This window comes from Aegilops tauschii, chromosome 1 (genome assembly GCF_002575655.3).
Source record: "Aegilops tauschii subsp. strangulata cultivar AL8/78 chromosome 1, Aet v6.0, whole genome shotgun sequence".
In the NCBI taxonomy this organism is placed as follows: Eukaryota; Viridiplantae; Streptophyta; class Magnoliopsida; order Poales; family Poaceae; genus Aegilops; species Aegilops tauschii.
The window spans coordinates 434,402,272-434,416,765 of NC_053035.3; the positions used below are offsets into that span (position 1 = coordinate 434,402,272).

The 14,494-nt window shown below is 42.6% G+C and overlaps 1 protein-coding gene across 1 annotated transcript; it reads left to right on the forward strand.

Moving 5' to 3' along the window:
• Positions 1-495: 495 nt before the first annotated feature.
• LOC141037221 (uncharacterized) lies at positions 496-1,775 on the forward strand. The gene is made up of 2 exons (XM_073506376.1): positions 496-842; positions 1,469-1,775. The coding sequence occupies exons 1-2, from the start codon at positions 496-498 to the stop codon at positions 1,773-1,775; spliced, it is 654 nt and encodes a 217-aa protein (XP_073362477.1).
• The last annotated feature ends 12,719 nt before the right edge of the window (positions 1,776-14,494 follow it).

Below are 14,494 nucleotides of genomic sequence, written 5' to 3' on the forward strand. Positions count from 1 at the left end.
AACTTAAACTTTTTACACATGTCCAAGAAAGGCAATGTGGCAAGGTTTTACATGTTTTTCATTGTTATCAAACTTAAACTTGTCACATAAGACACGTTTACCTAAAAAAAGGAAGTGTTATTTTAGTATAAGTCAAAATGTCTCATAGGCAAAAAAAGATTTCATAGAAAAAAAAGCCCACCTACCTAACATGATATTTCACACACCACAGCCCGCATACGACTACAAACCTAGTGATATGGGCCAGGATGCAGGCCCGTGGTGGGACTAAACTCAGACGCACGCGCACCCAGCAGTGCACAGAGCGCGGTTGCCACGATGGACTGCAACTGCGCCCCACCACAACTACCCCCACGTCCCCATCCCAGGCGTGAAAAAGCCCCAAATCGACTACATCACTGCCTCATTCCGAGAACCTCCATTGCCGCTTCCATCTCTTCGGCAAACAACCCACAAACATCTCTCTTCGAAGCCCGCAGTCACAGGAGGAGGGCAATGGCGGAGGAAGCGTCTGCCAAGCGTCATTGTGGCCAGACGTCCCACCAGAGCGGCAACCTCGACGTCGTTCATGTTCCCGGTCAGAAGCGCGAGTACACCGTAACCCTCACAGGGGTTGAGCTCCACGGCAAGGAGACACTGGAGGTCGTCTGCACCAGCGAACCAGACAAGGCTGACGAGATGATCTCTAGGATCAGGAGGAGCGCCTGCGGCTCGTACCCCCGCATCATGGGCGTTGATGTGGAGTTTACCAAAGATGATGAACCTCCGCAGATGGCAGCAGTTCTGCAGATCAGCGTGGAGGGTCTCTGCCTCGTGTACCACATCGCTGCGGCCACAAAATGGTGAAGTATCCTACTCATTCACCCTCTTCCATTCATCAATACTGCTCCCTCGAAATTTCATTAGACTAGTTTCATACTAGATGTACTAGTGTAGTTTGTGAAAATGGATGCACTAGTGCAGTTCCTCAAAGTAGATGCACTAGAATATATTTTGACCCTGATGCACTTGATTAGTATCTGAAACTGTTGCACAAAATTAATTTGTGAGGTTGATGTACCAGTGTAGTTTCTCATCTTGATTCATTAGTGTAGTTTCTGAACTTCATGTAGTGAAGTAGTTTCTGAACTTGGTCTGGTGTTATTTTCACCACCAAAAAAACTTAAGAACTTGGTGAAGCAGAGGTATATGTTATTTTATTCAAAATAATAAAACTAAACTGGCACTAAGAAAGCAAATAGATCATTGACTCAACTATATATTCCGAAAAGAAAAATAACATGGTGTACTTGATTTTAATTTCAGAACTTTGTGTACTAGTTTCTGAACTACATTCATCCATGACTTATACTGTATAAGCATCTACTCCATGTATTATTCACTTGTAAACCATAAAAAACAGAAGATTAAATCTTGAAAAATAAACACTAGTACTCCATGTATTCATCACTTGTCTCTCCCCTAGCAGGCCAAAGCGCCTCAAAGAGCTCCTACAGGAGGAGAAGTTGTTCACCTTTGCCGGTTTCAGCATTAAAAATGACAGGGACAAGCTGAAGTTGTCTGGTTTGGAGATAAACCCCAACAAGCACATCGACATTCAGCGCAACTGGAGAGTTCCATACAACAGAAAACCGTATGAGTCCTTGGCTGATGTTGCAGCCAGCGTCATCCACCCATTCTACAGAAAGATGAAGAAGAAGATCGAGAGGGAGGCAGACCATAAACTGTGGGGGACAGCCCACTGCCAAATTACCTCATCGAGTACGCAGCAATAGATGCGTACGCCACCTACAAGTCGTGGAAGATAATCGACAACATCAAAAGAGGTCTGGAAATTTCAAAAGAGCAGGAAGCGGACCCCTACTACCATTGCCACTATGCGGGATGAGGAGACATCAAAGTCTGCCTTCGTGTTGCTTGCGCTTGTGCTTGTCATTTATCTTGTTGTTTGAAATTTGTAGTTTGCTTTTCTTGGGTTAAACCAGCTTGTTTATGTCATGTGTGTCAGAGTTGAACCAGTTTGTTTATGTCCTGTTTGTCAGGGTTGATCAAGTTTGCTTATGTCATCAAGTACATAGTTTGCTTATCTCGTTAAATAAGTTTGCTAGCTTCCTATTTTGTTTATCCATCAAAACAAATACTCAAGTAAATTGTGAATGGAACTTTGTGGCTGCTCTTCAATACTCCCTACGTAAACTAATATAAGAGCGTTTAGATCACTATTTTAGTAATCTAAACACTCTTATATTAGTTTACAGAGGGAGTACTAGTTATCAATGGAACTAATCACAGAAGGTTGTGCCATGTGTAGTTTTTTTTCAGAATTGTATGGAAAAGTAAACAATTACTACAATTAGAACTAAACTCCATTAACCGAACCTACGAAAAAGGGTCCCCCAACCCCCCAGCTTTATACTATAAAGCAACAACACCAAGCATCCAACAACAAGTCAAGACATATTCAAGTTCACGGAAGTCTCAAATAACCGCTAGGGCAACAACAAAACAAGCCCCAAACATAACAAGTTCATTTCACGGCGATAGATTGCCCATTTACTGAACCTAGATATATATAGATAGGTACGGTAATACACGACAAGTACTCGGAAACAAGAGCTAACATACCAAGTTCATTTCACATCGAAACATGGCCCAGCCAGTTCTAAATGAGGTTGATGGTGATCATCATCCTCAAGTCACGGCGACGGGTGTTCGCAACAGTGAGTAGGATGCCCTGACCTACCCAAAGATTCTTGCCATGAAGGAACTTCTTCCACCCCGCCCGGTTGAAGACAGTGCGACCGTCCGTGTCCACTGCGTAGGCACAGGTGGTGATGGAGCCCGTTCTGGTAAGGCATAGTCCAGCAGGCATGCCTTCTTCATGCGGCTCGATGCCATAGCTAACAGATAACCTCTTAGGTAATTTCTGAAAATAGTTGATATGATATCTGAGCATGTCACGTGCAATTATCAGCAAATCATACACTTGAAGAAAAATATATCATTGGATTCAACACTGAGCATATATATCATCACATCACTACACTAGACGCTAATCATCAAATTACTACAGTAATTAAGCATATCATTATTTACTACGTACACTAACCATATCATCGCATATTACTACACTACATAAGGATATATCGCATTACTACAACACATGCATACCATAAAAAATTCTGCACTAAATGAATTCTACACATGGCATATCATCACAGTACTACAACATGCATATCATATCAACTAGTACACTTATTAAGCATGCATATCATGTAATTACCACAGTCAGTAACATACCATGAGATGCTGTTTAACATTCGTCCTTGTGAGGCGGGTCACGAATGGCATCCCGGCGTAGTCTTCACGTAGCGGAAGCATGTCCCAGAGGTTGCACGTTTCATCGCCGCTCAGCCTCAGTCTTTGGGCATAGAGTGCTTCATCAAGTGGGTTATCATCATCATCTGAATCCTCACCATCGTCCTCCTCATGAACTTCATCCTCACTATCGAAAATCAAATTCAGATATATAACCGAAATCCTGGGCCTTTCTCCTCTGAAGGAGAAGCTGATCAATTCACCCCCACTAAGACGCACGCGGGCGATGAAACGATCCCATTCATCTCCTCCAATCTGGGTTATCCTTCGCACCTTATCGACCTGCATAGTGTATGGCCCCCCGAGAGCGTCGAAGGTCAGGGTGTCTCCAACGAGCTCATTGAATGCCAATCTCACATTGCATGGGACGATCTGTGCAAGATAAAAACAAATAACAAACACAAAGCATTGGTGGAAATAGCAATAAAAAACAAAATTAATGAACTGTAAGAAGGTTCATATAAATTGTTATCGCTGCAAAAACAAAAGGAGGCTAGAAGTAGATGCCGAACAGCGTGGCAGTACAAAGGCTGGTCCGGCGTGACTTGCACCGTCGACACGTGCTTCCTCCATTCTACACAGAACATGTTGAACTCTAAGTTGAATTGTACGCTACCATAGTACAATACAAAGATCATACATATAATAAATCATAGTGATAACCTAAAATGCAATGCCTATTAAATCTGTTTACTATCATCTACCTAAAAAAGCAATGCCAGTATACCCTACCTAATAAATCCCAATCAGATCCAATCCAATGTCAGTACTACATACTATAGTGAAGAACGGATGAATTATTTTGATTTATTTTTTCACACATAGGGCCTCATTTTGATTTGCACAGGGCCTCTCTTTTCCCTGGTACGGCTCAGATCCTACACTACGACATCCATCAATCTATCAAAGAACCATCATATCCATCAATAAATCATCTACCGCGTGTATCAAATAAAATTTCTGGATCAGATCCGCGCCCGGAGGGAGACGAATGCGGTTTGGGAAGGGAAGAAGATTCGCGAGGGGGATGAGGGGAGATCTCACCTACTTGCCAGAGTTGGCGGCGGCCGCGCAGATCCGGCGGCGAAGAGAGGCGGCGTCGGGAGCTGGCGGCGGTGGCGCTTGTCGAGAAGGGGACGAAGAAGTTGAAAATGATGTGGAGTACTAGGTGCACTTAGCCAAATGTGGTACCTGTGGTGGCGCGTTTGTGTGGATGACAAGGGGACCCCACGTGTCGGTACCCATAGAAAAAAAATGGCATTTCCAACTGCCTCACGGGGATTCGAACCAGGGCCATGCGGGTGTGTGGTAAAGGGTCTAACCAGTTCGGCTGATGCAGTGTGTTCGGCTGAACCAATTTGCCTCTCCTTAAGACATTTATCCAGACACAGACACACGAAAAAAAACCATGCACCGAGGCTGTGCTCCATGTGTGGCATAAGTGGTCATGTGAAGCTGCAACTAGGACCAATGTTGATATATGTTGTTATTAGCTAGGGTACCAACACTATATAATGGCTTATGTGATCCTTGCTAGTAAAAAACCATTATCCATGTAGGCCCAAGTGGCACGTTTGAGTGCAACGTGTCAATATTGGTGCATTTGGCCCTGATGGCATCCGTGAGTCCAAAGAGACCATGATTAGTGAAAACACATGAAGATTGCTACATGACGGGCCGTTGGCGTGTCTTGGTATGCACTGTGCGTGCAATGTGACTACGAAAAGTTGTTGCATGTCGAGACGTAGTTTATCGGTGCATGTGGATCCTATAGGCTTATTTGTTCCTTGTTTGTGGGCATGGTGCGTGTTGGCCCAAGTGACATGTGTCAGTGCATTGTGACATCTATTGGTGCATCTGGCCCTTATACCAATTATTTGTGCAAAGATATCAAGATTGATACATGTCGATCCATTGTCGCATCTTGGAGTGGAATGTGACTAGAAGAATTGGTGAATGATTTGGACCCCTTATGGCATGTATCAATCTAATGAGACCAATGTTGTTGCATGTTGGTCAAGATGGTATCGACACGTGCAGTGTGAATATTACTGGTACATGTCCGTCGTTATAGCTCTGTGTGTCGAAGGAGAACAAGTTTGGTGCATGCTCTTGTGTGCCAAGATTGTATGTGGGAACAAAAAAACTGTCAATAGTTCATTTCTGTGGGCCCAGAAACAATGAGAATTATTTCTGGAGTACCTATTTGTAAATTTTGCACAGTTCTAGCTGGGTGCTGATGTGGAATGTGTTTTTTCCCGCGGTGCACTTACAAACTGGACTCACTTGTCACAAATCATGTCAACCCACCCAAAATGGCGGATTAGACCTAGCTGCAACAACTTACCCCAATATGTGTTCTTTTGTGCAACAAACCTGTAAAGTAGGTGTTCTATGCAAAAGTAACACCAAAAGTAGGTAATTTGTGCAATTTCCTCGCTAAACCACATGTCAAAAAATAAAAATATACAAATTCATGACAAAAATTAAATGAAAGCGGTTGGGGCGTGCACGAGCGCACGACGCCACACGTCTAGCCTCGGTAACTCCAAACGTCCACCCCCACACGCCAAATAAAGGCGGCCTCCCCCACCCCCGTCCCCCCACCCCCACCCCTGCTGCTTTTCTTCCCCAAATCAGCAAAAACCCTCTCCTCTCACCTCGAACCAACCTCCTACGAGCCAGCAACCACCTCCCTTGCCCTTCGTCATCGGAAGATGAAGGCCGGCCGTGAAGACGCGGCGGTGGAGAAGGACGCAGCGGTAGAAGCAGTGGAGAAGCCTGCTGTGGTCATTGCCGCCGCGGTTGGCGCGGTCGAGGGCGCCGTCGCGGCAACGGGAGGTGGTGCACCATCTGCTGTGACTGCTCCGGCCGCCGTCGCAGCGGTCGAGCCTGCGGTCGGGGAGCAGGTGGAGGAGGAGGTGGCGGTGGATCTGGAGGAGAGAGGCTCAAGCGGAAGCGCGAGCAGTACGAGCTCATCGACAAGAGCTACGAGGAGGCCCACCTCGACGCTTAGGAAGTGCAGGACGAGGCCGTCAAGTTCAACGAGGAGGTCGACGATGAGCTCTCGGAGGTACTACTCTGTTCTGTTCTATTCTCCTACTCCGTTTTTTGGGTTTTCTCCCTTAGGGTTTTCTCCTGAATTGCATGCAGCACGGATTAGATTTCGTCCAGATAGGTTATGTTTCTTGATCTCTCCCTTAGGGTTAGGATTAGTACTAGGTGTTTCGTACAATTGGAAGGAAACCCCTTCAATCTGAAACCTGGCATGGAACAGTAGTCATGTAGGCCTAAAATCCCGCTGTGCGTGCAACAGTAGTCATAATCAGTTCTGCTGTAGAAAACGGTGTATTTGTTAGGTATCACCTCTTTGATTCGTGGCATGTCATCTTGAATCCTACAGGATTGTATGAGTGTTTGATTGTGCATACTAAAAACGTAGCATTCTTTCAGACAGGTTTGAGTGGATGGAAAATTTCCTAAAAATTTGTTTATTTAATGACAGTCAATAAGAGGATCAATGATTAATATCTAGAACATGAAAAGTTGACATGCAACAGTAAATATTTATCAACATTGCTTGAGCTTCTATAAATGGTAACTTTTAAAACATGTACTCTGGAAACAACTTTGAATATTTGCTGTTGGATGAAGCCAATCCAACGGTGGACAAATGGGAAATCCCAGCATTTTTGGCCATTCGATATCTTATTTACTACAAAAGAAAAATTCCAAGCATGCGTACTATACAGAATATTCCATTTGTAAGCTCAAGCACAACGCTACCTATGCACAAACAACCTCATAGCACTATGTTTCTCCATTGTTCTAGAATCTTGGATACTTTAACAGTGCAAACTCTTTTCTTCTAAATGAATTGCTAATGCTTTGAACTTTGTGAATCTGACTGCATAATATGCACAAACATTATCACTTTATTAAAGAAAACACACACAAAAATCCAATGCTACAGTAACATAGCAAGTAAGTGGACCTGAAATAATTGACATTAACTGTTGCTTTCATGCCCAATGCACGTGTGCCTCGCTAGTACCAACAAGAGTATCAATGATGAGAGTTTAAATCAGTACAACCCCTGTTACAACTATGCTCTGTTCCTCAATTGTGCAACCCATTATCTGGTTTTGCTATTCATGAAACTATGCTCCGTTCTTCAATAGTGGCAACCCATTATCTGGTTTTGGTATGCATGAAACTGGGCCACATTATCGAGTCATGCATCTGGTCAGTACTGATGCATGCAGTAACAATTTACGGCCACTGCCTGCCATTAACAACAAACATGGATTAGTTCTTCTCTTGCACAAATCAATCCACGAAACTATGCCACATCAGTAATCATGCATGCCAAGTCCATGCACCAGTACATTTCTAGCAATAAGATTTTCTATTGCATTCTCACTATATAGAATTTTCCATTACTAAGCGTAATCATAATGCTCCATATGCACAAAGCTGATACCACATTTTCTCCTTTCTTATAGAATCTTTCTTACCTTAACAGTGCAAACTTTTTCTATCTGCTTCATGATTTCCATATAATGAAGTGGACTATGCACCTTATTTTCAATCTGATTACCAAATCTGTTGAGACCTAGTAAACAGTACATTTATTTAGTTGTTAGAAAAACTGGTTTATTTGATGAAAATCATGAAGCCACACAGCTATATTGTGAAGACATTTTCTGATTGCAGTCAGTAATTCATTGCAGAGTTTCTTATGTACGCACCCTATGTAATTATTAGCAACAAGGATGAGTAATTAAAGCCATAATTTCTTATGTTCGCAACCGATATACCTCAATCCAAAATTTCTCTTTTTTATACATATTTCATGACCCCATTCATATGTTTTGTTGTCTTCAAAATATCAAGTGAGGGCAATCTTTTGTTTGTTGATGCGGTAGTTTTACTTTGTAGTATGTACTCATCTAGTTTGAATATCATTAAATTAGATATTGGCCGGTATCTCTTTATGATAAAACCAGATCATACAACATATTGTTGCAAGAAATGGCAAGAAATGATCCTGTTTTTGGAATTATCTATTTTCAGTATGAACTAAAATATGTGCTTGAATGCAGTAAAGTGATTTGTTCATACCGTAAAACCTGAACACTTTAGTTAATTGTCAACTTAGATTGTACAAATAGGAGTACTTTAGAGGGGAGAACAGCTACGCATGCAAAGCAAAGAAAAAAGAACAAGAAAGATAACAAATAATACATAAACATATATTGCAATACATGAGGTACATGTTGTGTGAATCATCTGATTGATCATATTTTTGTATTCCTACTTTAGGAATGTACTTGATACTCTTATGAAATGCTACATTTCTGTATTCCTAATCTGACATAGCTGTCGATCAACTAACACACAGGAAGATGACGAGGACGTGGATGATAGTAAGGAGAGCAGGGACAACAAGAGCTGCTACGTCCTCAGGAGGCTGTGGAATGGGAAAATCCCATACCGCAGTGGATACAACAGGCTCTACGGCAACATAGCCTGCCCCTTCTGCTGCGCAATTATCAAGAGCGACTACGACAGCCTGATCATGCATGGCACCTATATCGGCCGTGGTAATGGGAGGAACCGCAAGCCCCACGTCCGGGCTAAACATGCCGCTTTTGGTGCCTTCCTCAGGAAGTACGCGAAGGGGCATCTGCCATCCTAACTCCTGAGGCCTCCTCGTCCGGCCAACATGCCGAGGATCTGATGCGCTGGTTGGTTGTTACTGCTGGCCCACCCTAGTTAAGACTGTTTTTATGTTATGGTTGTCGTGTGATACTTCTGCCCCACCGTACTGCTTGAACTTATGCGTCGGTTTATCTTTTGGGTTCTGAAAGTTTAACATGCTATGTTTAAGTGTTTGGTAGTACATTGCTCATTTCTGGTAATGGCCAACTTCCAATGCTACGTGCTTAGGTACATGCTAACAATAATAAACATGGTTTTCTGAAGCAGCAGTGCCAATTTGTACATGATAGGCGCCTAATTAAGCGTCTACCCTGTTCTAATAAGCGTCGTTGCTTCATTAAACTATTGTTTATCTTGTTAGCACCTACCCTAAGTGCATTGCGGTCAACCTTGCCTAATACCTCCACTATGGTGATATATGGTACATATATGTTATGACTCTAACTAAAGATGCTAATGCTATATCTTGCACTGAATTTGGTATGTTTAGAAATAATGACATTCAAGTTATTTCTATGGACAGTTAAACCATTATAAATGAGCTTGTATTAATAGCTGCCAAAAGTAGAGCACACAAATGTTTGCCAGGAGTACATACTGCCATTTGAAGCAAAACAAATGAGCATGCATTAGTAATTGCCAGACATGTAGCATGCACATGATTGCCAAAAGTACCTATTGCCACTTTTTGACATGCACTTAGGTTGTACTATAAGATATTGCCAAAAGTACATCATGCAAATGATTGGCAGAATGACCTATTGGCAGTTCAACCAAAAGAACTGAGCATGCATCCCTAATTGCCAAAATTACATAATGTTCGTGATTGCCAAAAGTATGTACTGCGACAGCAGAGATTGCTATATTGTGGTATGTTATCATACCCTAATTTTTACTGCCTTAGCTGGTGTTAGCAAGCCATCTTTCACCGCTCGTCGATGCACGTTTGATAAAGCTCAATCACCAAATCGTAAATCACAAATGTATCATAAGTAGTGCTAACTACAGTGCTACCCAGTACATACCTAAACTACCATTTGGTTAACTTGAATGGGCTCGATATAGCTTGTGATGGCTTGCGTGATCGTCTTGACATCGCAGAAGCCACTTGTTTAGCAATGGTATTGCTATCAAATTTCACTCTGAGCTCTTCCATAATTTTTGTTTTTTAGCTTGCACTTCATCGACAAGCTTCCTCGGGCGTCCACGTCCTCTCCGCTTTTTTGGGGAGCTCGGGGTGTCGGGATCCTTTAGGGAGCTCGACGTGTCTGACATCTTGCACTCAACAGTACCGATAATTTCTTGGACATCATCTTCTGAACCCATAGGTTGCGATGCAACGTGGGCTTCATACGTCTCCGCCTGTAAAGCAGACATGAGTGCATTCGGTAGCGTCATGACACATATGAATAAAATAAAATATTCGTGCTTTTTCGCTAACCGTTATGGGGTACTTGTATGTTTCCATGCGAAGACTGTTGCAATCTGAACGCAGCAAGCTTGAAAGTATTTTCCAGCTAAATATATCTATTTGTGACTACATTTGATAAGCGACACATATGTCAGCACAACGTTCAGTCATAAGATACTCTACAAGAAAATATAGTGTTTGGCTCACCTGCTCCACTTTGTCGGTAAATACTTCACTGTTCCATGTCAACATGTAATTCAGTGTAAAAAACGCACATGAATGCCTGCCGTGTTTAGTTTAGGTTTTAGTGAACTTGGACGTGTCGGCAAGGAATAATTTAGGAGGTCGTACGTACCCGTCATTCTGTTGCGGTATGTCGTCATAGCGTACTACTTCCCAGTCGGTAAATTTGATGGGCTTAGCTGGTGTTACCAAGCCATCCTTCACTGCTTCGTCCATGCAGGGCTGAATCGCCTCCACCTAGCATAATACGAGTATTACGAAGGGTTACGGTGATTTGGGAGTTCATGTGCCATGCGATAGTAAAGAGGCAGCAAGATAAAGCTTACAAGAGCAGTTTCCTTGGACTCGTCAAATTGATTTTTCGAGGAATTTAGGATTTGAATCTCTTCTTTGTCGAAATTGAACACCATTGCCATCCAGTGGTTATCATTCACATTCAACGGGATGTGGACCTGCCGTAAAGTCAAAGAGGACTCATTCCACGAAATAATGTATATAAGGTAACAATTATGGTTCGGGGGACCCCTGAAATATTTCATCTACACTATCTATTACGATATATGAAAGTGAGGAAAACGGTTACCTTCCGGCGTCCTACAAATTTATTTACAATACGCTGAACCCACGAGCTTCCATGGCCCTTTGGAATAACCCCTTTTGTTTGTAAAAGCTTTCTGGTTTCATTGGGGGATATGACTGAGGTAGTATCAGTCTCAACTCCGCTGATGTGAGCATACGCCATAATAACCTGCCAAATTTGTAATCATATAATGATGTGCCAACAGTTCAAATAATTGATGTACAATGGAGTACAAGGGGCTTACATCACCACAGATGTATTTTTTATCGTAAATTGGCTTCAATTGTTCCGCTCTTAGGGGAATGTCTCCGATTTGAACGACTTCAACAGGGCTGTGTGTTCCTCGAATGAAAATGGCTGCCTCTTTGTCCTCAGCGGTGAGCACGTAATCATTATCAAACAGAGGCTTCATCGGTGTGATTTGAGGATCGTCCTTGTTTGGCAGGACAGGTCTGGCACTTGGTGTTGGAGTCGAAGTACGTGGCGTGGATGCATCGAACTTAGGAGTCGCCATGAAGGGATCACTGCACACATTGACTTGTTCCTACAACAACAAAAAATGGTCAATTATAATTAGTTTGGTAATACTACTTATGTGGTGGGCCATAATTATTACCTCGACGCCTGCTTTCTGTGACTCGGATTGTCGACTGACTTTACTTTTGTTTTTAATTCCTGTAACAATTGTAACAATAATGAATATGGAGGAACATATTCGTAACAATAAAAAATGCACAACATGACATACCTTCAGTTCCCTCCTTAAGTCCTTAATTTCATCCTCGAGCAGCGAGAGCCTAGGATTACTGCCAGATTTACTCTTAATGTCGATTAACTCTTCGCTCAGGGTGAGGAATTTCGCGTCAAATCTATGCTGAAATTCCATTAACTGTCTGCCTATATTCTTTTCTTGCTCAGCACAACGTGCATTCAGGGCTGCAACTATCATTTCCACCTGTGCAAACGAAATAACACCCCATTCACAAGAAATCAAAATGAATGAGTTTCGATGCGACCTTTTACTGATCTTGGAAAATGAAAATTATCTTTGTTGGGCTTACTTGGTGGCTACTCATATTTTGACCTTGTGATTGTGCTCGAGATGAATCACCTTCATGCACACGTACAAATTTTTGGCTTCCTGGATCCTTTCTATTGTTGGCCTCTGGTTGTCGAGCACAAATTTCCATCACAACCTTTGAATCAGGTACAATGAATCAGTCGTAGCAAATAAATAACCGGATATATACATGGGTCAAATCTAGAAACACACCAGTCCTTTATGAAGACCTCCTGAGGTGTAAGCTTCTGCTCTTATTACGCACGTGCATTCGTCCCATCGTGCGACCAATGGTGGGGGTATAGGAGTATACATCAATTTGCCGGAACGCAGGTGCTCCCAGTACCAAATCTTCAGAATAAATTACTTCGTCAATATAGAGAGATATAGAAAAGAAAAACAATTGTACAATGTTAACTAGTGATGTTGCACTAACCTGAAGCAGAGGTAGATTTCCCTGTAGAGATACTTGATCAAGAGAGTTAAATTTGTGTATGGACATGAACAAGTGTTTCATTGTGAAACATCCCTAGTTCAATCTCGGAAGGCTTTTAATATCCACAACAAGTTTAAGGTATTTCGCATCGACATAAGATTGTGTTGTTGGTGCTAAAATTGTGCCAATAGCGAATAGAACGAACCGCGCCAGGAAATCATTGTCCGGTGTTTTGGAACTTAAGATCTCTCTCTCTCAAGGTCAGCCAGACCAATGCTCCCATTTTTTGAAATGTGTTAAACAAATTTCGATCCGGTGCGCTTTCCAGCTTTTTATCGATATCCTCCCCTTCTATCGCAAGGCCAAATATATGGTGCACGTCTTTTGCGGTGATAGGAATGGGTGTTTTACCTATGGTAATGGACGATGTCTCACTATCGAAGCTCTTTGCTAGTCTTATGAACATAATGCGCCGGAGTTTAAATTCACGAATCATGTTTAGACACCCAAGACCGGTATCGCTTATGATTTTCTCTCTGTGTTTTGATGACAACAATTTCATGACTTTGGCAAGCCTTGACGGTGAGCACACTAACTTCATATGGCCGTGTTTCCTCAAGATTTCCTGCAAAAGTGGCAATAGATTTTATAAGTATTAAAGGAGGGTCTGCAAGTACAGTTTTCAAACGAAGTGTCAACTACGTACCTCATCGGTCATTTCGGAGACGTGTTTTTCTCCATTAGCAGGACTTTTAACAGTAGTTTCCATTTTACTGGCACCTATGGAACAGAAGCAAAACCAGTTCAATTTATTTGACCTTCACGTTGAGAAATGTGTAACAAAAATAAAATCTTATACGCAGGCATGGATGAGTTTATTAAATAATATGAACTACATGTAACTTTAAGCACACTACAGATTTTGGTCATGCATAACATTGGGACAGTTCAACTAGGGTTTTGTGATTGCATAAACATACGACGTGTTATTTCATGAAAGTGATACCCTTGTTGTGGTATTACCTCTTCGGACGTTCGTGTAGTTTGCCAAGATTGATTACAAGATAGTTATTAATGAGAGTTATGATCAGGTAATCTTGACGACTGGAATAACTTGTGGGAAACCTATTAGGGCTTTACTAGTAGACGTGTGTGTCTGAGAAAGATTAAAAAGAGCTATGATCACGTAAGCTTCTGTCATCAGCGGTGGCGGCCCAATGCTCCACGCGGATAGTGCGTCCCACACTAGATGTCGATGTGTGGCGCTCGATGGCAGCAACAGGAGCAGCGGCGCGTTGACGCGCGTAGTAGGCGGCGACAACACCACTCCCGTCCGACCCCTCAGGCGACGTTGGCGGTGAGCGGTGGGCGGCGGGCGGCGGCTACAATCTAATCTTGCAGCGGTCGTGGGAGGTGGTAGGGGACCTGGATGCTGCGGGTGGTTACGAGGGAGGAGCTGTAATCGTGGGATTTCAGGAGATCTGGGCGGCATGAGTTATGGGAGGTTGAAACATTAGCATGTAATTGGCCAAAACAAATGTAATGTTCCGAAGAAAAAACAAATGTGCCGTCGAGAAAGGAATGCATTTTTTAAGTGGTAAAATATGTTGTTTGTTCTGAAAATGCCCGGAAATTGGCCGTACGTGACTAAACTTGCAACTT